Below are 23,630 nucleotides of genomic sequence, written 5' to 3' on the forward strand. Positions count from 1 at the left end.
GTTATGGTTGAAAATGGAGTTCTTGACAGTAATTTGGTGGCAGCATGTCCAGGGGATCCAAGAATGCTTAAATCTTGACCTGCCAGCAGGTCTTTCTCACTGTTGGAGCTGCACATTCAAAGATATAATTGGTCATAATTGTAGCAAGTACCACTTTACTGATTATTATGCATGTAGCCAAAACCTAAAGCAGTGCTTTGGATAAGCTGGATCAGTGCACCCTCCTTAGGCTTGGGCCTAAGACCAGCTTCTGACTCTTACCAACCTGTCCCAAAACATCTAATTGAAAGGATCTTACCACTTCTTGGCAAGTCATAAAGAAGAAGTCAATCCAAGAGGGCTCTTAGAGACCCTGCCAGTGGCATACTCTAAATCCACTTACCCAGTGAGCTGCATGGATATGGAAGAAGAAAGCAGATCTGAGTTTATGTATCCCCCTAGTAATTGTGGCCCATTCTGGGGCTCTCACCAATCCAGTGAAGCAGCTCATCTTCCCTTGGTTGGTAGCTAAATGGAAAACATGGAAGGCCAGTAGAAAGGTTGGCTTGGAGAAGGGTTGAGAAAAGAGACTGAGTTGTCTGTCTCATACACCCTGTACAAAGTTCCGGAAGAGGAAAGCAGAAATAAATCAGATATATGTGTAGACTAGCTTCAAGGGTCTCATAGTTTTATAGGAGGCAGGGAGGGAGGGAAGGAGAGAAATTGGAAATTTGAGATAGAGAGTAATTGATTTGAGATCACCCCCAGCTGGAAGACATTGTTCAGTGGTGAATTTCTTGATACCAAGCCCTATCATAAAGTAATTACCTCTAACAGAGTTTTTGTAATAGCTTGAACCTAATTATAACTTAGTGACACCTAAATGCGTATTTACCAATAAATCCTTATTCTCTCAGAAGAGTTCTTTAGTGTTGGATGCATCAAGTAAAGCCCCATTTATGTTAAGAATTTTATGAATAAAATGATCAATTATAATTCAATAGCATATCAAAAAACTATTCTAGAGATTAACTGAGTGGAAAACTGTCATAAATCACTTTTCTTTTTTTTAAATTTCTGTGATCTATAACAACAGAATTTAATTGGGAGGAGGAGGTTATTGTGAAGAAAAAAAATCTGGTAGAAATTTGAGAATTCAAGATTTTTCTTGTGTGTGTCTATGTTCATGGTTTTTAAATCTGCAGCACAAACTCGACTATCAGAGCTACACGATGAAATAGAAAAGGCAGAACAACAAATTTTAAAAGCTACTGAAGAATTTAAACAGCTGGAAGAAGCTATACAACTTAAAAAAGTACGTAAAAGCCAAGTAGCAATGCAGGAGGAAATGAAAAAAATGAAATGTGTTTTCTTCCTTCATAACCATGTTAAACATTTTAAATCAGTGCTGCCTAATTAATTACGTAGTAACAGTTTTCAGCATCAGCTGTGGTTCTAGTATTTTCCAGTTACATTTTCCTTCCATTCATGATGACATTCTATTAACATTTTATAAAGCATACAGAAATAAATTACTTATAGTTTATGTAAAAAGAGGTGTTCTGTCTACTCTATTATGAAAGTGTCTACTTTACCCGGGGAGGTTGATGCTTTCTGTTATATTGGTTCTTTTTTTTTTTTTTTTTAAAGATTTTATTTATTTATTTGACAGAGAGAGAGAGAGAGAGAACAAGTAGGCAGAGAGGCAGGCAGAGGGAGAGGGAGAAGCAGGTTCCCCGCCGAGCAGGGAGCCCGATGCGGGACTCGATCCCAGGACTCCGGGATCATGACCTGAGCCGAAGGCAGCTGCTTAACCAACTGAGCCACCCAGGTGCCCCTGTTATATTGGTTCTAATTTACTTAAGCACTACCACCTTTAAGATCCTGGGACCTAGATTAAGAGTCAGAAGACATCTTTACTATACGTGCACATTATCAAACACAAGCAGCAAAAATGTAAATGATATAAAATATGGTGAACAAAAAGATGGAGGTGTTACACTCTCAGAAATTACCAGAGTATGTCATGAAGAAATAAATAGCTTAAACCCATGATGTAATTGCATAGGGAGTATTTAAAAAGGAAGTATCTTGACAGTTTTTAAGTGTGTAAAAGGTTTTACAGTTATTTGCAACTTTTAAAAATCAGTATTTCAAAATTATGTTGGTAACTGCATGCATACCATAGTAGGTAAAACAAGAATGTGAAGTCCAAATTATAGATTCTTTCAAAAGATACACTATATTGTGATTTTAAAATTATATAGTAACTAGAAATTGATTCAAGTTTATTGGAAGCTTACTATATGCTAGCCCCTGACTGGGGGGCTATAACTTAGTGACACCTAAATGCGTATTTACCAATAAATACCAATAAATACTCAGGGCTGGGCCCTGAGTGATGAATAAAACAGGTATATTTCCCTCCCACATGGACAGGAAATAGGCCATGAACAAGCATTAAAAAAGTAAAAAGGAAATATAGTTAAACAACATGTGTGTTGTAGGAAAAAAACAGAAAGTTAGGAGAGGCAATAAAAAGGATATAATTTAGATTGTGGAGCCACAAAGGCCTCTCTGAGGAGGTGACATTTGGGCTGACACCCAAAGGATGTGAAGGAGCCAGCGAGGTAGTGTTAGGGGATCGAGTATTCCAGGCAGTGGGTGCAAAGACCTTCACACTAAAGTTTTCTCTGCCGAGGGAGGGAGACTGTGTGGAAGATGAGGTCAAAGATTATGCCAGGCTTCATAGGCTGTCCTATGGTAGAGAGTAAGGCATTTGAATTTTAGTCTGAAGGTAATGGGAAGCTTTTGAAGGACACTAGGTAGTAGAATGACTGATCCTGTTTGTATTTTTATAAGGTCACTCTGGCTACTGCCTGAGAGTGAAATAGGGTGAGGGAGACAGAAAGAATGGAGATGGGTGAATCTCCTATGGGGCTGTTGTTCAGTACAGGCAAGAGATGGTAATGGCCTGGACTAGGGGGGCAATGGTGGATGTGGAGGGAAATAAACTGATTGTCAGCAAAATTTGGCAGGTGAACTGATCAGACTTAAAAATGGATTGAGGGGTGCCTGGCTGGTTTAGTTGGAGGAGCATTCGACTCTTGATGTTGGGGTCATGAGTTCGAGTCCCACATGGGGTGTAAAGATTACTTAAATAAATAAAAACTTAAAAAAAAATGGATTGAAAGTGGGAGATGAGGTAGAGGGAGCCATCAAAAATGATTTTAATAATTAAAAAAAGAATGTTTTATAATAATGTCGACCAAAGCCTATATAGGTAGATCAATAGATGTAAATAATGTACCTAATTTTTAAATAAATGGATGCTTACAAAATGTGCTTGAAAAGTTATTTTATGAGTACATATAAGCCTAAATTTTCATTATACTATTAATTTGCTTGACATGCTCATAACAGGGGTAAGTACTATATAAAGATGACTATTAATATTATGGTTATTATTGTTAATAATTTACAAGTTGCTTATACTGGAATTGACAACTTCACTTTTACCTGCTTTTATGAGTTTTCATAAACTTTTATAAAATAAGATTTTCTACATGTAATAAGCATAAAGTATAAAATATTAATGGAATGCCTAGATGACTTTAACATTTTACTTTATTAAAAAAACTGGTAGAGCACAGAATACCTTTTTAAATTTTAGAAGTTTTCTTTAAATTTGTAAATCACTGTTGCTATCCTCTGTTAATTGTGTGTTGGGGTATGGGGGGTGATTAGGTTTCAGAATCGGAGAAAGACCTTCTTTTCAAGCAGTTGAGTGGTAGGATACAGCTTCTCAATAAATTACGCCAAGAAGCTGTGGATCTAGAAACACAGATGGAAAAGCAAAGGCAAGAAATTGCTGAAAAGCAGAATGATATCAAGGACCTGCAAATAGCCATAGATAGCCTGGATTCCAGAGACCCAAAACATGTAAGTAAATGAAGATATTTTGGCTTGTTCTATAGGGACTAGAATATCATTCCATCTAGAAATTATGTCTCCTCATTTTTAGCCTCAGAGTTCTTTCTGAAAGTTTTTTAGTTTGCTGCACAAATTGGAGTAATACATATGTTTATGTATGCGTGTATGTCATATATATCTGTATGTGTATTATATATACCCATATGTCTGTATATACATAACATACGTGCATATATACTTATATATAGAAGTATATATATCTCTGTGTTGAAAACAAAACCTAAGGCTTGAAGGAGATAGCTTTCAGTAGAATGATAGATGCATGGTACACTTACCTTTTTTTAAGTGGCTGTTGAATATCATTATATTCCAAATCAAGAGAAACCTGCTCCATGTGCTGTCCAAACAAACCTCTTACCCTTTCTCTTTTCTTGCTTTGTTTTCTTAAGAGCAAGGTGGTGAGATGAGAGAGCTGAAAGGGGTTTAGAGTCCTTTCTCTACCTCTTCTTTAATCCTTTATGCAAATATTACATTAAAGCTATTTGTTGTTTCATATTGTTTTGTTTTGTCCTTAAAAAGGAAACATTTCTCTAGACCGTGTCTTCCTAATATGTGGCGAGAGGTGGTCTGGTGGCTGCAGGATGGACTTAGGTTCTTGTCTCTGCCTCTGAGAAGTCTTACTAATGGCTTACATTTTACCCAATATTTGTAAAAATATTAGTAAAAATATTTCCTGCATATTTCACTGCTATACTTTGAATAATAAGGTTATTTTTTAAAAGAACATTAACATCTCTGATTTAAGAGAAATCATTAGAATTTAACATGGTAAGGTCAATGCACCATCATTACTTTAAATACTGGTCAAATTATTTGGTTATCCCTTTAAATATTTCAATAATGTATTGTAGGTAAATTTTTTTTTTTGCAGGCCAGCTAATTTTGACTAAAGGTAACCATATCATTCACAGAAATAAGGCCTTTTCTAACAAAAGCTTAAGTCTAAGTATTAAAATTGAAACTAAAAGAGGACTTGATTATTTTAAAGAATTTTCGTTACATGAAAAATCAGATTTTAAGTAATGTGTAATATGGTCAATAATATCTTGCCTTATTGCATTAATTTGTTTGGAAGTCTGCCACCCTATGTAGGGCTCCTAAGGACAGGAACTATATCCTACTGCTATCTGTATTCCCGGGGGCCAGCCCTCTATTTATGAGTGTTTGCATCTGGGAAAGGTAGGAAGGAACCCAGCGTGTAGGCACTATCCAAAGCTGCTTTGCTGCTCCCTCCAGTACTGTGATCTATGAGTCTGATTAGAACCTAGATTGTATGTTTGCTTTTAACAAATGAGTTTGATATTCTTGGTAGACAGGGAGCCTAATCCTCATGGATTTCTGTAAAGAATTACGCACAGAAAGGAGTTAAATGAGAAGCAGGAATGGCATCCACATTTTGAAAGTCAGTCAGTCTCTGCTCTGTTAGAGGGGATGAAACATACAAACCTGTTTAAGGTTCCTTTTTGGTATTGTTAAAACGACTAATGGTTCGTTTTTAAGGTTATAGCTTTAGTCAAAGCCCCAGAGGGTGTCTCTTTAATTTGTTCACCGAGAGGGAGCATCTTTTTCTAGTTTGCACAAAGTCACCTTCTTGGCTAATGTTAGGCTCCTGTTAGGCATCATATTCTACAACATGTGATCATTTTAGCAAAAGGGAAAGAATCAAGTGTGGTATCCCTGCATATTTTTCTATAGATGGAGACAGATTTTATTCAGTTAACTTTTATTATCTAATCAGATAAAGTGCAAATAGAATTTAAAAGTAAAAGCTTGAGAGATTAGAAAACATTATGTGGCTCTGAGATATGATGAGAACAAATACATTAAGTGCCAATGAAGTCTTCCATGTTGGGGTTTTTGCATATACTGGTGAGGAGCTTCATCCCAGCATCCATAGGATTGGTGACTTTTTTTTTTTATTTGCAGAAGATTAAAATGTGATTTTAAAAGATTGATTTCCTAAATTCACCCTTTTAGGAAGAGGCTGAGCCCATGCTGTGCTACGGCAGTGACCCTTTACCCACAAGAGAATTAAAGGTCTACAGAGATTAATTATTTTTAAAATTAGCTCAGAGCCAAACCAGTCAAGTTTTCAACAAACAGAAGCATTTAACTAGGTTTCAAAAGGAAAAAGTACTATTTAAAAATCAAATCCCATTTTAGCTATACAAAATGTACATAGCTAGAGGCACAGACACCACAGCAGCACACATAATAAAGGAAGATTTGTGTTGTTCTTCCCTACCTGGCAATGCCCTGTGCAAGCGAAAGGCAACTAACTGTTCTCGGCGGGCAATCGGCCTGTAGTAATGTTGCAAAGGTTGTGCGTGATTGGCCCTTGGGAGCTTCCTGTGTTGTGATTTAAAGCGCGGAGGGTGGGGCCTGCCTACAACGCTTGCTCGTGATTGGACGAGCTGGGCTGCCGCTCACTCTGCCAGGAATGTGGTTTGAAGCTCAGGGAAGTTACTGAGGCTCGGAGGCGCTTACAAAAATGTGGCTGTCAGAGAGGGAAGTGCATGTGAATTTGAAAACAGCTTTAGAAAGCCCTCCCGCCCACTATTTCCCTGTCTCAACGGCTCAGTTTTAACAGGACAAATTTTAAGTTAAGGTATGATGATTTTCTCTCTCTTTGTGCAAAAGACTTGAAAGGAGGAGGAGTCAGAGATGTAAGTTCCTGTTTTTATAACTCGTTTGTGAGCTCCATGGTCGTGAAAATCTCAGAATGTACTTTTGTTCCCATGTGCTTAATGCAGATCATTGGCATATTGAGCTTTTTTTTTTGGTCCTGCGTGTAAGGAGATTTCAGTGGAATTTTTAATGGTGAATTTTAAAGGTTTAATGATAGAGACATGAAGGCAGCTTTTTTTTTTTTTTTAATTCGTTCGTGAGCCATAAAAATCCTAAATTTACTTAGAATTTAAGCTGTTATCTGCAGTTACCTTCCCAGAAAGATTTCAGATGGGTATTTGGGGAGGGCAGGGAAGGAAGAATTTTGAAAACCCGGTCAAGTTTTACAATAGTAAAACAAAAACGTTCTGAGCAGGCTGCCATTCACTTGTTTCTTAAAAATGAAGGGACTTTTCTTTCTTGTCTTTGGAGGCAGCAGAACATCTAAAATATTCTTTTATAATAAAATGAGTATTAGACTTGAGAGCTTGGAGTTGGTTCTGACTGTGATGGAGTTGTTTCTCCTGATAACTCTCTCTTGGTTTATTGTTCTGTTCCTCTGATCTTGTGGGGGCAAGCTTGAGCCATGAGGGTGTGAGTGAGAGGGAATTATTTTAATGTCTCCACAGGAACAGTTGCCTCTGAGGAGACCTGGGCAGGTCATTGGTAGATCTGGGATTCATTTTCCTCACATGTAAAAGGAAGGGTTAAACTAGACCGTTGGTTCTCAGGTTTTTTCCCCTGAGCACACCTGAAAATATAATCTAGTCTTTTCAGTTTACAGTAGCTCCCAAATGCATGGCTGTCGGGGTGTGAGTGGGTATGTGAGTATGGGAAAGCTCTGCTTTCTACCAGGGGCATATGTCCTAATAGAGGAGTGTGCCTCCAGAGGGCCCTCCATCTTGAGAATCACTGGGCTGAATGGTTTTGGAGGTTTCTCTCGGCCCCCAGTTTATCAAACTGAAAAATAAAATGTTTCTTTGTACAAGGAACTGAAAATAAACCTCAATTCCAAGTATTTCTTCCATGTCCATTTTTCCCTAAGAAACCTTTTTTTAAACTACGTGCTTTTTTGATTAAAAAGGTGACTATTACAAAAATTTTTAGATATTAAACATACTCATAAAAAAGAAAAAAACCTCCTGTAATCCTTCTACCCAGTTATAATTTCTTTTTAAAAAAATTTTTTTTAAAAGATTTTATTTATTTATGTGACAGAGAGAAAGCACAAGCAGGGGGAGCGGCAGGCAGAGGGAGAGGGAGAAGTGGGCTCCATCCCAGGACCCTGGGATCATAGCCTGAGCCGAAGGCAGATGTTTAACCCACTGAGCCACCCAGGCACCCCCCAGATATAATTCTTGTTAACATTTTGGAATATAGTCATTTTCTATGGATATGTGTATATATAATTAACTTTTTTGAGACCTTGTTAGAAGACACATGCAGTGCCAGGAACACTGAACTTGGCTACATTACCTCGTAGGTGTGCCCTTGGAAAAATCATTTAAATTTAACCTCCTTGATTTTCAGTTATCAGATCTAGGAAATGGAGATGATTTCTAGATCAAGTTACCACGAGATTTAAATGAAAACTACCTGTGTGAAAACAACACAGGGCCTGACACAGACTCAAATTGTTACATTTTATTTTCCATTCTTCCTTTAGAAATGTTAAGCATTATTTTTTTTTTTTAAAGATTTTTTAATCTATTTTTTGACAGAGAAAGAGACAGCGAGAGAGGGAACACAAGCAGGGGGAGTGGGAGAGGGAGAAGCAGGCTTCCTGTTGAGCAGGGAGCCCGATGTGGGGCTCCATCCCAAGACCCTGGGACCATGACCTGAACCGAAGGCAGATGCTTAACTGACTGAGCCACCCAGGCGCCCCGCATTATTATTATTTTTAAAAGAGTTTAAAGGACTCAGGGTTTTGTTGATTTCTTTTTCTTTTCAATTCAGTGCCATATGAAGGCTCAGAAAAGAGGTAAAGAACAACAACTTGACATTATGAACAAGCAGTACAAACAACTTGAAAGCCGTTTGGATGAGATACTTTCTAGAATTGCCAAAGAAACTGAAGAGATTAAGGACCTTGAACAACAGCTTACTGAAGGTGAGAATTTAAGTATGATTTAAGGTAAATCAGTATTTAAATTTGAACATTTAAGATATTTCAGTATTAACAAAAGACAACTGACACCCTGTCCGGCATTAATCCAGATATTAGCTGAATATGCTTCAGCTGTTCATACTAGTGTTTGATAGGGAAATATTCGCAGAGGACCCAAAAATGTTCACTAGAAGTAAAACATTTTTTCAGTTTTAGTTTTGTTGCATCGATTTTCTGGTGAGTCAGGTCATTGCATTTGGTAGGCAAGAAGTCAGTACATGATCATGATAAGCTCTGGCATGTCATTGTCTTCTTCCAAAGCCTATGATCCTTTCAGGAACAAAGAGCTCATTGACACCAGGGCATTCAGTGTCTAGTTCTAAGGGGAGTGTGGAAAGAATTTGATGATCTACATTTGCAATGCAGATTTAGATTGTGACATTGCCCTGCTAGTGGAAGAGGAAGATAATAGAGGTTGTAGTGGTGAGGGCCTAGGATGGGGTAAAAAGAGCCCACTTACCGTTTTGCCGTTATCAGCTGTGTGACGAGTTATTTCTATCTCGATCACTAGTTGTTGGGAAGATTAAATGAGGTGGTGTTCATAAAGTGCCTGGCACATAGTAGGTATGCAATATATGGTTTGGGCTTTTTTGTAAGTCTTCAAGTTACATGTTTATGCTGCCAGTTTGGGATTAGTCTTGTATGTTGAATGGTTTTATTTTGTGTATGTAGCAGCAAGGACTCAACAGTTTTATTGAACATTTTTCATTATTTTATTTGGAAATTTATTTGGAAAAGTTTATTTTCATTATTTTATTTTAAACTTTTTACAGCCCGAATTGAGCATTTTATAAGCAGTGCCCACTGAATAAACTGTTTTTATTGTATAGCTAGTTAATACTACTGTACTATGGATAATAGAGGGAAAAACAATCATTATATTTTGAAAAAGAAAAACAAGATGGTACAAATCATTGAAAGCTTGGAATTTCTTTCTTAGCCAGTAACAAATAACTAAAGAGACTAAATGCAGTAATTCTATATCTTGAAAGCATTTTCTCACATACATTATCACCTTGCCTTTTTCCATTTTGCATAGGACAAATAGCAGCAAACGAAGCACTGAAGAAGGATTTAGAAAGTGTCATCAGTGGGTTGCAAGAATACCTGGAGACTGTCAAAGGCCAGGCCGCTCAGGCCCACAATGAGTGCAGAAAGCTACAGGATGAGAAAGAGACATTGCTGCAGAGATTGAGTGAGGTCGAGCAGGAGAGGGACCAACTGGAAATAGTGGCCATAGATGCAGAAAATATGAGGAAGGTATGATTTATTTCTTCTTGCCTGTTTCCTCAGCCTCAGAAGTAGGTGATGTCCAAATTAAGTTAGCTAAGGAAGTTAGCAACCCTGTAATTTGAAGTGACAAAAAGTATTAATGGCTACTTAATGGGGTTTTTCCCTTTAGTAGTGAAACACTTGGAATCACTATTTTTCTTTTACTAAGAAAAGGAAGATTATTCTAGCTGAGTTTTTATCCCTGAAAGGGGTTGTTATCAAAGAACGCTAAAAAATAGGAAATTGTAGCTATTACAGTTGGTTATTAAGTGTTCGTATTTTGTTATTTGTGCAGCGAAATTAAGCACAACATAATTTTCTTATTCTTGTTGTTATTCATAATTTTAACTTTGTTTTACAAAACAAGACACAGTGTTCTAAATTATACCCTTCCATACCTGGTTTGTTGCCATTCATTTGGAGATTTCACTTGATCTCTTTTAGTTGTTTGACAAACTCTATCATGTATGAGAACCCAGATTCCCAAATTTCATCCCCAGTAGGACTTACTCTGGAAGTTTGAATTCATACATTTAATATTATGAAAATTCTCAGGCAGATAAAAATGACAAAAATTATATTTAACACCATGTACTCTGAACTCAGCTTAAGAAATAAAACATTGCAGATCATAGAGAGGTAACAGAATCTCATTGAATATACTTAATTCCCTGCATCTCTTTTATTATATATGTGGCTATCCATAAGCAACATGTAGCATTGCTTTGCATAATTTTAAGATTTGTATAAAAGATAATCATTGTGTGCATATTCTTTGACCACTTTTTTTCTTCCAATTTCTGTTTTGGGGAATTATACACATTGATACATATAGCTGTAGTTTGCTTATTTTTATTAGTGTATACAGCATTCCATTATAGGTACTGCCACAAATTTATTGCTTATTCATTGTCCTCTTGGAGGACATTTAGGTGGTTTCTGGTCTTCTGCTATTACGATATTGAGTGTAACATCCTTGCACACATCTTGAGCATGGGGACTATATTCAAGATTGGAACATAAGTCAGAGGGTATGTGCCCCCCCCTCAACTTCACTAGACATTGTCCAGTTACCATCCATAGGGATTCAGTCGGTTTCTACTCCAACCAGCAATGTGAGCACCATCATCCTTGCCAACACCTTAGTGTTATCTGACTTTTATTTTGAAATAATTTTAAATTTACAGGAGAGTTGCGAGAATAACACAAATAACGCTGTGCCATGCATTCAGAGTCATCAATTAATATTTTGCTACATTTGTTTTCTCTTTCATATATAATTTTTACATGTTTTTATATAAATTTTTTTCTAACCATTTGAGAATTAGTTGTGGACATCACCCTCCTTAGCTCCTAAATATTTCATCATGTGTTTCCTAGGAATAGGGACATTTTCTAACATAGAGTATCTAACACAGAATGATTATCACATTCAGGAAATTTAACATTTTGTCAGTCTTAGTGTTTGCCATTCTGCTGAGTTTGAAATGGTATCTTTTTATTATGAAAATTTTACATTTATAAGGAACGTTAAAAGAATAGTTCAGTGAATACCTGTGTGTTCTCCTAGATTCAAAAAATATTTTGCTGTATTTGTTTTTTTTTCCCTTGAGTTATTTGAAAGTTGCAAACATCAAGACATCATCCCTTAAGTACACAGCTCTTAAAAATTAGGACATTTTCCTACATCACTACAATGCCATTATTATACCTAGAAAAATTAATAATTCCCTAATGTCATCTAATATCTGAACCATATTCAAGTTTTCCCAGTTGTGCCAAGAATGTCTTTTGTAGCTGTGCATGTAGATGTGTGTGTGGAAACCAGGCTAATGGTCCTGTAGAGTGTCCCACGTTCTGAATTTGTCTATTATTTTCTCATGATTTGTTTAACTTGTTCCTCTGTGCCCCATGTAAACTCATATCTTGTTATAACTGCATTTTCCCTTGATTACTGAAGAGATTGGGCACCTTCCCTTTGTTTATTTGCTATTCAGGCTTCCTCTTCAGTGAATTCCCTATTCATATTTTGTGTCCATTTTTCTATTGGATTGTCTGTCTTTTTCTTAATGATTTGTAGGAATTCTTTATATATTCTGGACCTTTGTTGGTTATAAGTGGAATTTGCCTCTTGCACAAGCAACCCCAATAATTCAGATGCCAAGTGGTTTTTGGACCACCCCTGAGAAATCCTTCTATAGAAGTTCTCGTCACAAGACCCTCCTCTTTAATTTAGAATAGTTCAATCTCGTTTTTCAAGATCCCAAATAAATAGGTAAAAGCTGAAATAATCATAAAAAACAGATGGACTAAAATGAATCAGAACTATGGTATGCTAATCAATATGTACTTATATTCTTGTCAGCACTCATTCAAGTTACTGTATCATCCTTAATTAGAGAGTGCTAATCCCATTTTGTTCTAATAAATGAACAAGCTGTGGTTTAATAGAAAGGGTGTGGGTTTTGGAGTCAGAGATCTGCGTTCATATCCTATCTTTTTTAAGCTACACAGCCCTGTGCAATTTACTTAGATATTCATTCTCCAGTTCGTCTTCTGTAAAATGGGGATAATACTGTGCCTTACACAGTTGCTGTGAAGATACGATGAAAGAATCAATGTGAAAACATTTATTCCAGTGTCTGATGGAAAATAGGCCTTTTCTTCTTACGTATTCAGACACATTTGAAGTATCACACAGCTGATTACTTTGGAAAACATGTTGGTAGCTTACTGCTTTTTCTGATTACATTTAGTCAGGATTTTGTTTTCCAACCTGGATACGCACAGCCTGCAGCTTCATTGTATTGCTAATGAAAACTTTCCGTGCCAGGCCAGCATTAGCTGGCCATTTGGTTCACAGTGCTCCAGTTACTTATAGTGACTTGCAGATGCTTATGCAGAACAGGGAGGGTTCCATAAACATACCGAATCCTTATAGGAGCTTGCAGAACTAGAGAGTGCCCTCCAGGAGCAGCATGAGGTGAATGTGTCCCTGCAGCAGACCCAGGGAGATCTCAGTGCCTATGAGGCTGAGCTAGAGGCTCAGCTGAAAATACGGGATGCTGAAGCCAGCCAGCTCAAGGAGGAGTTGGAAGAACTTAGAAGGTTCAGCCAGGTAAGTAGGGGCATAAAGCCATCTAGAATCCGATTAACATATCAGCCTTTCTTTAATTTAATGTAAGATGAAACAGTTTTTAATATAATGTATATGGAATGATGGGAAGAGTACATTTTTCGAGTCAGAGGTTCTGAGTTCATATACTACCCCTGTGAGCCCCTGTGTGAGCATGCAAATCACTTCATAGCTCTTGAGCCTCTGAAAAATGCCTCCTTGTCTATAAAATGGGTTATCGTGAGGATAAGGGAGACATTGGGCATGAAAGCACCTAGCAGTTGGTGTTCAATAAATTCTAGTTTTTCTTTCTCAAAACAAGGTTAAGAGACCTCTTTTAAGTTAGTGTTATATTTTATTTTGCTATTTTCTGTTTGGTTGGATGACGTATCCACTCATTGAAATTGTACTCTCAAATTAGAGAAATAATTATTCATCCAAAGCCACTTACCAACTGGCCATTGAGGGCGGGTGCTGTGGGTGCTGCAGTGAGTGGCACAGACATGGTCACTGTCCTTGTGGAGCTGACAGTCCAGCAGTGGGAGAAAGAAGGGGATAGCATTCTGTAGCAGGGGAGGGGTGGTTAGGGAAGACTGCCGTAGAGAAATGTCTCAGCCGAGACTCAAAGGATGAGTTGGATTTTGGTGTGCAGAAGGAGCGGGGGTGAAAAGGGTAGGGATAAGGAATGAGTGTTCTAGGCTGACGCAAGGAGAGGGAGCGTAGTGCATTTGAAGTGCAGAAAGTATGCCTCTTGGATGCTAGGAGCAAGAAGAGTAGGGAAGAGGGAGAGAGAGAGACAGAGAGGCAGACAGGGGCCAGTTACTGCATATTCTTTATCAAATTAAAAATGTAATTTTGTTGGGCGCCTGGGTGGCTCAGTTGGTTAAGCGACTGCCTTCGGCTCGGGTCATGATCCTGGAGTCCTCGGATCGAGTCCCATGTCGGGCTCCTTGCTCGGCAGGGGGTCTGCTTCTCCCTCTGACCCTCCCCCCTCTCATGTGCTCTCTCTCTCTCTCATTCTCTCAAATAAATAAGTAAAAAATCTTAAAAAAAAAATTATAAAAAAAAAAATGTAATTTTGTTTAGCTATTATTCATACAGGCTGCATCTTTCTCCAGGAAGCCCCCTGTGACCTTCCTCCTGTGGCTGCTGGAAATCTGGGTTCAGGATCCTACTTTAGTTTTCCTGTAGCCTGTGCTCAGTCAAAGCATTTTAGATTTTTAGATCCAAAATTTTTAGATCAGCTTAGATTGTCCATCTCTCCCGCTAGAGTCGGAGCACGGTGACTACCCAGATTGTATATGCCTGTTTCTGTTCTCTCAGTCCCTGGCACATAAAAGGGGTCAAGATGCACTTATTGGATGGAAGTGAAATAGAATAAAATAGTTTGAATCCCAGGAATGTATGGAAAATAGCATTCATGTGATTAGAAAAGGAAATAAAAATAGGTCATGCTTATTATAGTAATTATGGTAATTTGTATCCCTTATCAGATACCAAATGACCACCTGACAATTGTCAGGATTATATTTTTCAAGAGTATCAAGTTTTACAAAACCATAGTTGATAAGATCAGAGTACAAAAAAATGGGAAGTTGGGGGGAAACAATTAAAATAACAGTAAATACAGATTTCTAAATAATAATAAATTCTAGATGCCATCTGATTTCAAATAAATTCTCTTAAGTTTTCAAGCCAGCCTTTACTAGCTTGAAATCTATTGTCCTTTGTATTTCCATTGTCCTTTTTTTTTCCTCATAAGTCTTGACAAAAATATTATAACAGCCTAGCCTTTTCACAGATTTACTTGATATTAAGAGGGATATTCCCCTTCTTGGGAGGAGCACTACCAGAATTGGTCTTCAAGCCATATATTGAGAGTATGGAGCATAATAGATCTCTCTGATCTACAGATCTCTAATTGGTATACATTAGCTGTATGAAATCGCTTGTGAAGCTTATTAAATGCAAATTCCTGCCCCCCCCCCCCCGATGCTTCTGGCCCATTGAGGCTGAGATGTAATCTGGGCATCTGCATTATTAACAAGCACACCAAGTGATTTTGATATAGGTATTTGAGGACCACAGTTTGAGAAATACTAGTCTAAGGGAAGGAAGAGCAGTAACTGTTGAATCACTCATAGAACTTTTGAAGGTAGGTACTTGGGCCCACCCCTGAGGTTCTATTTGGTATATCTGAGCTGAGCTGATTCTGATGTCTACTCTTTCTTAAGTATTAATGGTTGAAGGAGGCATGTGAAAAAGATTAACTTGGGCTTTGAAATTTGAACATACAAACATAAAACCGAGTTATTATAAAACCATAGCTATCAAGGGATTGTGTGTGTATATAAATGTATTTATGCCTTTGTAGATTAAAAAAAGTGTTGCTATTTATGTTTTCATATTGTTGCTTCCCATGGCAATAGTTAGAACAATCGGCCCTTCAAGAGGAACTTGAGAAGGAAAAGCAAGCCCTCAAGAATGCGGTCAGAAAAGCCCAGCTCTCAGAAGGAAAGGACCAAGAAAATAGTGAACTCCGCACACAGCTCAGACAGCTGCAGGTAGAGACATGTCTGTTCAGGATATATTCTTACGTAGGACACCCTCAGTGTCTTCAGTCAGATACTTAACCTGCTCCAACCTGTAGTAAGCAACTTGAATTATTAGAAAAGAAAGATTCTGGATGGGATGGTACCATAGCCTCTGTTCCCTTGTGAGCCCATCTCCGTAAGATTATTAACACAAACATCCTTTGTGTTGTTCTGGTGGTGTGAAGAGGTAGAGCCAGGGTCGGGAGTACACAGCAAGGACTGTGTAAACTCACAGGTGAAAGCAATACCTGACATTTCTCCGAGAAGCAGATTTGTCACCATACTGAGCTAAAAGGATCAGATTGATGCATTCTTCTTCCACTGAAATATCTTTGTAATTATCCAGGAATTTAACTAGAGTGGGTTGCAGAACTTCTTAACTGTAAACAATTTTCACAATCCCCTCCTCAGAAAGGATACTATTAAAAATGCAGTCATGGGGCGCCTGAGGGGCTTAGTCGGTTGAGCGTCCAACTCTTGGTTTCGGCTCAGGTCATGATCTCGGGGTCATGGGATTGAGCCCTGGAGTTATGGGATCAAGCCTCATGTCATGTCGGGCTCCCCGCTTAGTGGGAAGTCTGCTTCGCCTCTCCCTCTGCCCCCTCCTCTGCTTGTGCGTGCGTGCACGTGCATACTCTCTCTCTCTCTCTCAAATAAAATAACTAAGTCTTAAAAAAAAAAAAATGGAGGGGCGCCTGGGTGGCTCAGTTGGTTAAGCGACTGCCTTCGGCTCAGGTCATGATCCTGGAGTCCCTGGATCGAGTCCCGCATCGGGCTCCCTGCTCGGCAGGGAGCCTGCTTCTGCCTCTGACCCTCCCCCCTCTCATGTGCTCTCTCTCTCTCATTCTCTCTGTCTCAAATAAATAAATAAAAAAAATCTTAAAAAAAAAAAAAATGGAGTCATTTTACATCGGGGGGGGGTTTGCTTTGGCAGAGTATTTTTACTGCCACTGTCACAATAATCTGCCTAACAAACTGCCAGAGAAGCAGGTGGACAGGATTTTCCAGATAATTAAACTCTCAGAGAGCACAGATGTCTGAACAAACAGGTACCTGGATCAACACTCAGGTCTCAGTCTGTGAGGCCAAGGGCCACTTGGCTGACTGAGGTGGCATGTGTTATACTTCACCAGAAATAAAGGGGCAGAGTGGCCATGGTTTTAGGGAAGGCTTCCATGCGGGGGATTGTAGTAAGACTAATAAGCTCACCCAAATTCTCTCTCTTCTTCCAATGCCTTGAATATTTTTTCCTCAAAGTTTAAGGAAATGTAATAACCTAGAATTTAATTTTTGATGCTATCAGCTTAATTTCTGAAGCAAGTATCATAAAAGACATACAGATTTTCCATTCTTGTTTGACTTGTGTGTCAGGTGTTCAATAGATTACTATTTTTTACTTTTACTATGGAAATTTTCAAATAATCACAAAAACAGAAGAGTCTTAGGTCCTTTTGTTTACCCTGCTTAAACAGTCAGCATTCTGCCATTCTAGGTTCAGTCAGTCCACGTGTTTGTTTTGCTGGAATACTTCAAAAGAAAATCTCATACATCTTTATTTCACCCATAAATACTTCAGTATACATCTCTTAAAGAAAGAGACTAAAATGTCTTCTTCTGGGGCCTTCTCCTCCAAGTTAGAAACTGAAGTCAGCTTTCCAGAATGCTTAGCCCATGCTGTGAGACTACCTTCTTACTTGGAACTCGGTCCTTGGCCTAATAACCTCCTGAGACAGAGTTCAGGTTAAACTCACTCTGCATTTGTCTTTGTCAGAAAATCATTTAGCTGTAATGAACCAAAACCTCCTAACACGAGCTCCAGAAGGGAGCCAGAGCTGCTGTGTCAGTCAGTCTTTCAGGAGCTACAGGGCTCTCTCATTTCTCCTTCTCTGACTCTGTGGGTGTTGTATTTGCCCACCGTGGACTCCAGCCCTGAGCTGACATATCTTTACAAGGCCTGCTCTTATGGACTTGATGTCCTGGATCTTGGTCCAAACTTTGGAGAGAGTGAGAACTTGTTTTCTGGCTAGTCAGCAGATTGTCTGGCCTTGGGTCAGGTCACCTGTGGCCAGGCTTAGACAGTGGTACAAATCTGGGCACCTCAGGGCAGTGGGCAGGACAGTTTACAGATAACAGGCAGTTAACATGTTCATTGCAAGTCTGAATTCTCCATTTTAGTTAAGAGTATTTCACTGAGTTTGAAGGTTAAGTTAATCACTCAGGTGGAATATAGGTGTTCAGGTGAATACAGTCAGCACCTTAGGATGCAGAACTATTTTTCTTTACAATTTAAGGTGATTTTAGCAGTTTCTTTTTACTTGAAAGAGGCATTGTCTGAATTTAATTCTTGGGATATTGTGTTTGTTAAGAATAAAAATATGCTGGCATGTAACAAATACTCCCACAGAGAATTATAAGTTATTAGAGAAGTTTCAGTATTAGAGGTTTCATTTTTAGTTGCTTGGTAGACAGAGTCTCATGGCAAAGTGTTTTTTGATTTTGTTTTTTTTAACTTTGAATTATGGACATTTCAAACAGATACAAAAGTAGAATACGGAAATTAATCCTCATGTCTTCACCAGTTATTAGTGCGTGGCCAGCCTTACCTCATCTGTCATGCCTGCCATAACACACCCCTCACACCTGTTCACACACTGAATTATTGTGAAATAAATCAAAATCTTGGGGTGCCTGAATGGCTCGGGTCATGATCCTGGGGTCCTGGGATTGAGCCCTGCTTTGCATCGGGCTCCCTGCCCAGCAGGGAGTCTGTTTCTCCTTCTCCCTCTGCCCCTCCCCCCCCACTCATGCTCTCTCTCTCTCTCTCTCTCTAATAATAAAATCTGAAAATCTTATTTTATCTGTAAATACTATACAAAGGCTTTTTTAAAAAGCATGAATAGATAACACTTTATATCTTAAAATTATAGTAATTCCCTAATACCAAATGCCATATCATATGCAGATTTTCAAGTTATCTCATACAGTTTGGTTTTGTTTTGTTTCAGAGAAAGAGAGAGAGAGGTGGTGGGGGAGAGGGAGAGAGAGAATCTTAAGCAGGTTCCACACTCAGTGTGGAGTCCAGTGCGGGACCCAATCCCATGACCCATACCTCTCACAGTTTTGCCAAGTGTTGGTTGGAATCAGGATCCAAATAAAGTGCACACATTGCATTTTGTTGACTTGATTCTTAAGTCTGTTCTAATCTATAGGCTTCTTCCTTCTTTCCCCCTTTGTAGTATTTTAGAGAAAACCAGGTCTTTGTCCTGTATAGTTTCCTGTATTCTAGATTTTGCTGGTTGCATCTTTTCTGGTATTGATTAATATGTTCTTATGTTGCCTATGGAGGCTTATTTAGATTCAAGTTAGTTACTTCTCAGCAAGAAGACGTTCACAGGTAGTGTTCACAGGTACTTATTTTTGTATCACATCAGGAAATACTGTAATGCCTGGTTCTGTCTTTTGTGACTTTAGATTGATCAGTAGATTCAGATATTTGTCAGCCCCAATAGAAAGCATTTTTTTTATTGTATTTATTTTTTTATTTATTTTATTTGTCAGAGAGAGAGAGAGCGAGCACAAGCAGGGGGAGCGGCAGGCAGAGGGAGAAGGAAGCAGAGGGAGAAGCAGACTCCCCGCGGAGCAGGGAGCCCAATGTGGGACTCAATCCCAGGACCCTAGGATCATGACCTGAGCCGAAGGCAGACGCTTAACGACTGAGCCACCCAGGCGCCCTAGAAAGCATGTTTAAAGAACTGGTAAAGGAAGTTGAATAGAACTATCATATGACAAGTACTGTAGTCTGTGTATGGGTATGTGTGTGTATTTTAAATTTGTTTTGGTAACTTTTACCTCCCCATTTCACCACCATCCATAGGATGACAATGACCTATTAAAACAGCAACTTAAAGACTTCCAGAGTCACCTTAACCGTGTGGTTGAGGGTTTGATTCGTCCAGAAGAAGTGGCAGCTCGTGTGGATGAGCTAAGGAAAAAACTGAAGTCAGGAGCTGGGGAAATGAGGTAATGAAAAATCAGGACCTCCAGGTATTGAGGTTGCTGAGTTATGAAAATAAGGTGCGTATAGACTCACCTTCCCAAGTTCTGTTAACGGCTGATTTCTTTTGTAAGCGTTCCTGTGTCATATTTTCCGTGACTGAGACACAAGATTGCTTCATTCAAACTGCCTATCACTGATTTTTTTACATTTAGATCATTCATACTTTTTGGTATTATTTAATTTAAAAAGCAGAAGTTTTAAGAGTAACTCTTTTCTTGAAAATTCCTTGCATATGGTCAGGAAGTAGAGCCATATTATGCATTTTAAATAGAAAATAAATATCAAAACCAAGGCTGATGTAAATACATGAAATGGACATTTATTCTTTGAGCAAACATCCTTAGCCTGCTAGGAGCCTGTGTTTCCAGAGTGACAGCAGTCACTGCATCAAACAGTGACTTGCACTTCAGGGGTGCTGAGTTGCCGACTACGGGTCCCGTCCAGGCAGCTCTCTCTGCTCCCGCACGGCTACCAGCATGTTTGCGTCGCATCCGGCCCGAGACCTGAACCGTCACCTTTATGCCATCTTCTCTTCCCCTCCCCAGAATCCATACTTCTTCGGATGTCTTAGGGAAAAGTCTTGCTGATTTGCAGAAACAATTCAGTGAAATCCTTGCACGCTCCCAGTGGGAGAGAGAGGAAGCACAAGTGAGAGAGAGAAAGCTCCAGGAAGAAATGGCCCTGCAGCAAGAGAAACTGGCGAGCGGACAAGCAGAGTTCAGGCACGCCTGTGAGAGGGCCCTGGAGGCGCGGGTAAGGAAAGGGCGAGAGGCAGCTGCGGGGCGTGTTTGGCCAATACTCCTGTTCTTTCAACAAATTGCAGTGCTTCCTTCTCATGTAAATACGGACACATACTGTTCTTTTCACTCTTCACGAGTCAGACTGCCTGTGACTGAAATTCAACCCTGAATATGGTTACTGATGTCAGTCAGGCTTCTTTGGGGCTTTGTTTTCCTTGTTTTGGAAGCAGGTGGGCATGCAGGTAAACAATACTACATTGCTGGGGTGTAGTGTCGTGCCAGAATCTGATTTTTTGGATGCAGTTCTTTTAATGATGACGCAAACATGAAAATCCTAGATTTTAGATCCTAGAGAACATTCAAGATGAAACCATGCCCTGTAACTCATTAGTACCAAATTTCATTACCTTCTTTAGTAAAATGAAATGTGATTCCCTAAAAAGTTTTTATTTTGCCTAAAAATCCTCTTCAAAACTTGATTTCCTCACAGATTAGTTTTGATAAGAGGCAGCACGAAGCGAGAATCCAGCAGTTGGAGAATGAAATTCACTATTTGCAAGAAAATCTAAAAAGTATGGAGGAAATCCAAGGCCTTACAGATCTCCAACTTCAGGAAGCTGATGAAGAGAAGGAGAGAATTCTGGCCCAACTCCGGGAGTTAGAGAAAAAGGTGGGGAGGACTCGGAAAGCGTGACACCTGGGTCCTCACACCTGGGTCCTGCCCCCCAGGAGCAGGCCCTCAGGGCGGAGTCTGATCCACAGTCACCTGTGGCAGCGTCACTGGTCCAGAGGTGGACTGGACCCAGGGGAGGCCAGGATGCATGTGGTCGAATCAAGGTCCTGAGACAGGTGCCGCATAGATGAAAACGAGAGAAATGGCGTGCGAGGAGGGACCTTAGAGCTTCAGTGCTGATGGCCTCCTCAGAAACCCCTCGCCCAGTTGGACACATCCATACATCCATGGGCAATTACTGTTTAACTCCTCATCTTCCTTTCTAACATGCCGGCTTCTCTCCTTGCTTCTCCATCCCACCTCAACCGTCTCCTCCCATCGTCACATCCTCAACCTTGTGCAGCTCAGAAATTGCGCCCACCGCCTCGGAAATCCTGAGCTAAGCAGCCCGCGCTTATCATAACGCTGTCCACTGCACCCCACGCTGACACGTTTTCAACCTCACTGACAACTCCAGGGCATGAATCCCACCTTTTCTGTCTGTTAGGGTTTCCTGTCTACCTTCCTCATCATCGCCCAACCTAAATTCCATGGTCCCCTTGATACCCATTTTTGCAAATGTCCTCAAGTCCCTTGTCCTTTTCTCCTGTCTCACTTGCCCAACAGAACTGCAGCTGTATGCTTTGGGCTGATACCCATCCTGAGTATTCCTGCAGAAAAATATCACCCACCCAGGCACAGTGGTATCGTTACAATCTCTTGGTCCTCAACCTCAGATGGGCAGCATCCCCCTTCTCTCTGGTCAGTTCTCTCTCCCGTGCTCCACTGTTTGATACCTTGTCACCCCGCACACGTGCCTTCTCCCTTCTCCCAGCCTCAGTGAATGACTTGCTTCAGACTTGACCGAGAACCTTTCAGTTCCCAAGTCCTGTCATGTCCGCCCCCAAAATATATCTGGAATATAGTTCCTTTTTTCTTCTCTGATGCCACCACCCCCATCCAGCCATCATCTCCCTTCTGAACCACTGGTGTGGCCACCTGACAGATGACCCCGCTTCCCGGAGCCGCCACCATGCTCTTTCAAAAACAGGCATTGACTCCTGTTAGTCCCAACCCCCACCCCCACCCCCAGCCACTTCCCCTGTCCAGGAACTTCTGTTGTTTTTATGAAAAAGACCTAAATTCTTAAGCCAATGAGGCCTGGCATGATTTGCCTCCCTCCTGTTCTCACCAGGCTCCTTCTTTCAGTTCCTCAAAAATGCCAAGTTCTCCTGGCTTTCCCACATGCCGTTCCCTCTCCTGGACCATGTTCCTCCATCCTTCTCTCTGACTGCCCCCTCCCCACCAATCTCCATCTCTCCTGCTGTTCTCTCAAATAGTACCCTGTTCTGTCCCTTGATAGCTACTAACCACCATTTTGAGCATGTGTTTGTTTATTATCTGTCTCTCATAAGCTCCTTGAAGGCAATAGCCCAGTCTGCTTTATTTACCACCATATCCCAGTGCCTGACTCAGCAGTCACAAGGGGCTGGTCCATCACTTGGTGATGGTGCCAGGAAATGGTTTTCCAATGAATGAATGAATCTGTGATCGCAAAGGTTCTTGACTAAGAAGACTGATTTCATTCTAAGTTTACCATACAATTTTGAATTCATTTTATTTATTCATTCACTCAGTGAATATTTATGGAGCACCTGCTTTGTACCAGGTATTATTCTAGGTACGGGCTGGGTAGCAGTGAATAGAGTCCCTGCCCTCATGGAGCTTGTGTCTTAATTAATTGCTGCCAAGTGATTCATCTGTTCAATTAATGTTTCTTTTATTTTAGAAGAAACTTGAAGATGCCAAGTCTCAGGAACAATTTCTTGGTTTAGATAGAGAATTGAAGAAACTAAAGAAAGCCGTGGTCGCCTCTGATAAGCTAGCCATGGCTGAGCTCACCGTTGCCAAAGACCAGCTCAAGTCCCTTCATGGAACTGTGATGAAAATTAACCAGGAGCGAGCAGAGGTGAGTCCACATGTCTAGAATAAGCTTCCACTGGCCCTGCTGCCCCAAAACATAGCCACTTGTTTATTGCTTTTATTATTATTTTGTTATAGACTTTGGTTGTCTTAGAAACCACTGTAAAGTTGCTGTCTCCCTTTAGACCTAAGGATTGTATTTCTCCTGTCACAGCCCTGCCGTGGGTCCTGCCCCCTCCTGAGCCCTGACAGGAACCATCAAATGAAACATACTGTCCCCGCCTCAAAGTGTAGCGCTTTGCCTAGGGAGATGGCTGTGCATACACACCTGAACCAGGGTTTTAAAGGCTGGCCATCTCATCCTTCCAAACCCCAGACTTTTCATCCTGTGCAGTCAGATAACACGTGACC

General features: G+C 39.9%; 1 protein-coding gene across 1 annotated transcript in view; it reads left to right on the forward strand.

Annotated features, from left to right (window-relative positions):
• The window catches only part of CNTRL (centriolin), a 75,420-nt gene that overhangs the window by 21,999 nt on the left and 29,791 nt on the right, over window positions 1-23,630 (forward strand). The window contains exons 9-18 of the mRNA XM_044920482.1: window positions 1,185-1,294; window positions 3,727-3,921; window positions 8,596-8,749; window positions 9,846-10,066; window positions 13,020-13,196; window positions 15,623-15,757; window positions 19,662-19,807; window positions 20,390-20,597; window positions 21,075-21,254; window positions 23,086-23,265. Of these exons, the coding sequence (XP_044776417.1) occupies window positions 1,185-1,294; window positions 3,727-3,921; window positions 8,596-8,749; window positions 9,846-10,066; window positions 13,020-13,196; window positions 15,623-15,757; window positions 19,662-19,807; window positions 20,390-20,597; window positions 21,075-21,254; window positions 23,086-23,265 (1,706 nt within the window). The remainder of the gene's footprint in view (window positions 1-1,184; window positions 1,295-3,726; window positions 3,922-8,595; window positions 8,750-9,845; window positions 10,067-13,019; window positions 13,197-15,622; window positions 15,758-19,661; window positions 19,808-20,389; window positions 20,598-21,074; window positions 21,255-23,085; window positions 23,266-23,630) is intronic.

Source organism: Neomonachus schauinslandi, chromosome 13 (genome assembly GCF_002201575.2).
Source record: "Neomonachus schauinslandi chromosome 13, ASM220157v2, whole genome shotgun sequence".
NCBI classification, from domain to species: Eukaryota; Metazoa; Chordata; class Mammalia; order Carnivora; family Phocidae; genus Neomonachus; species Neomonachus schauinslandi.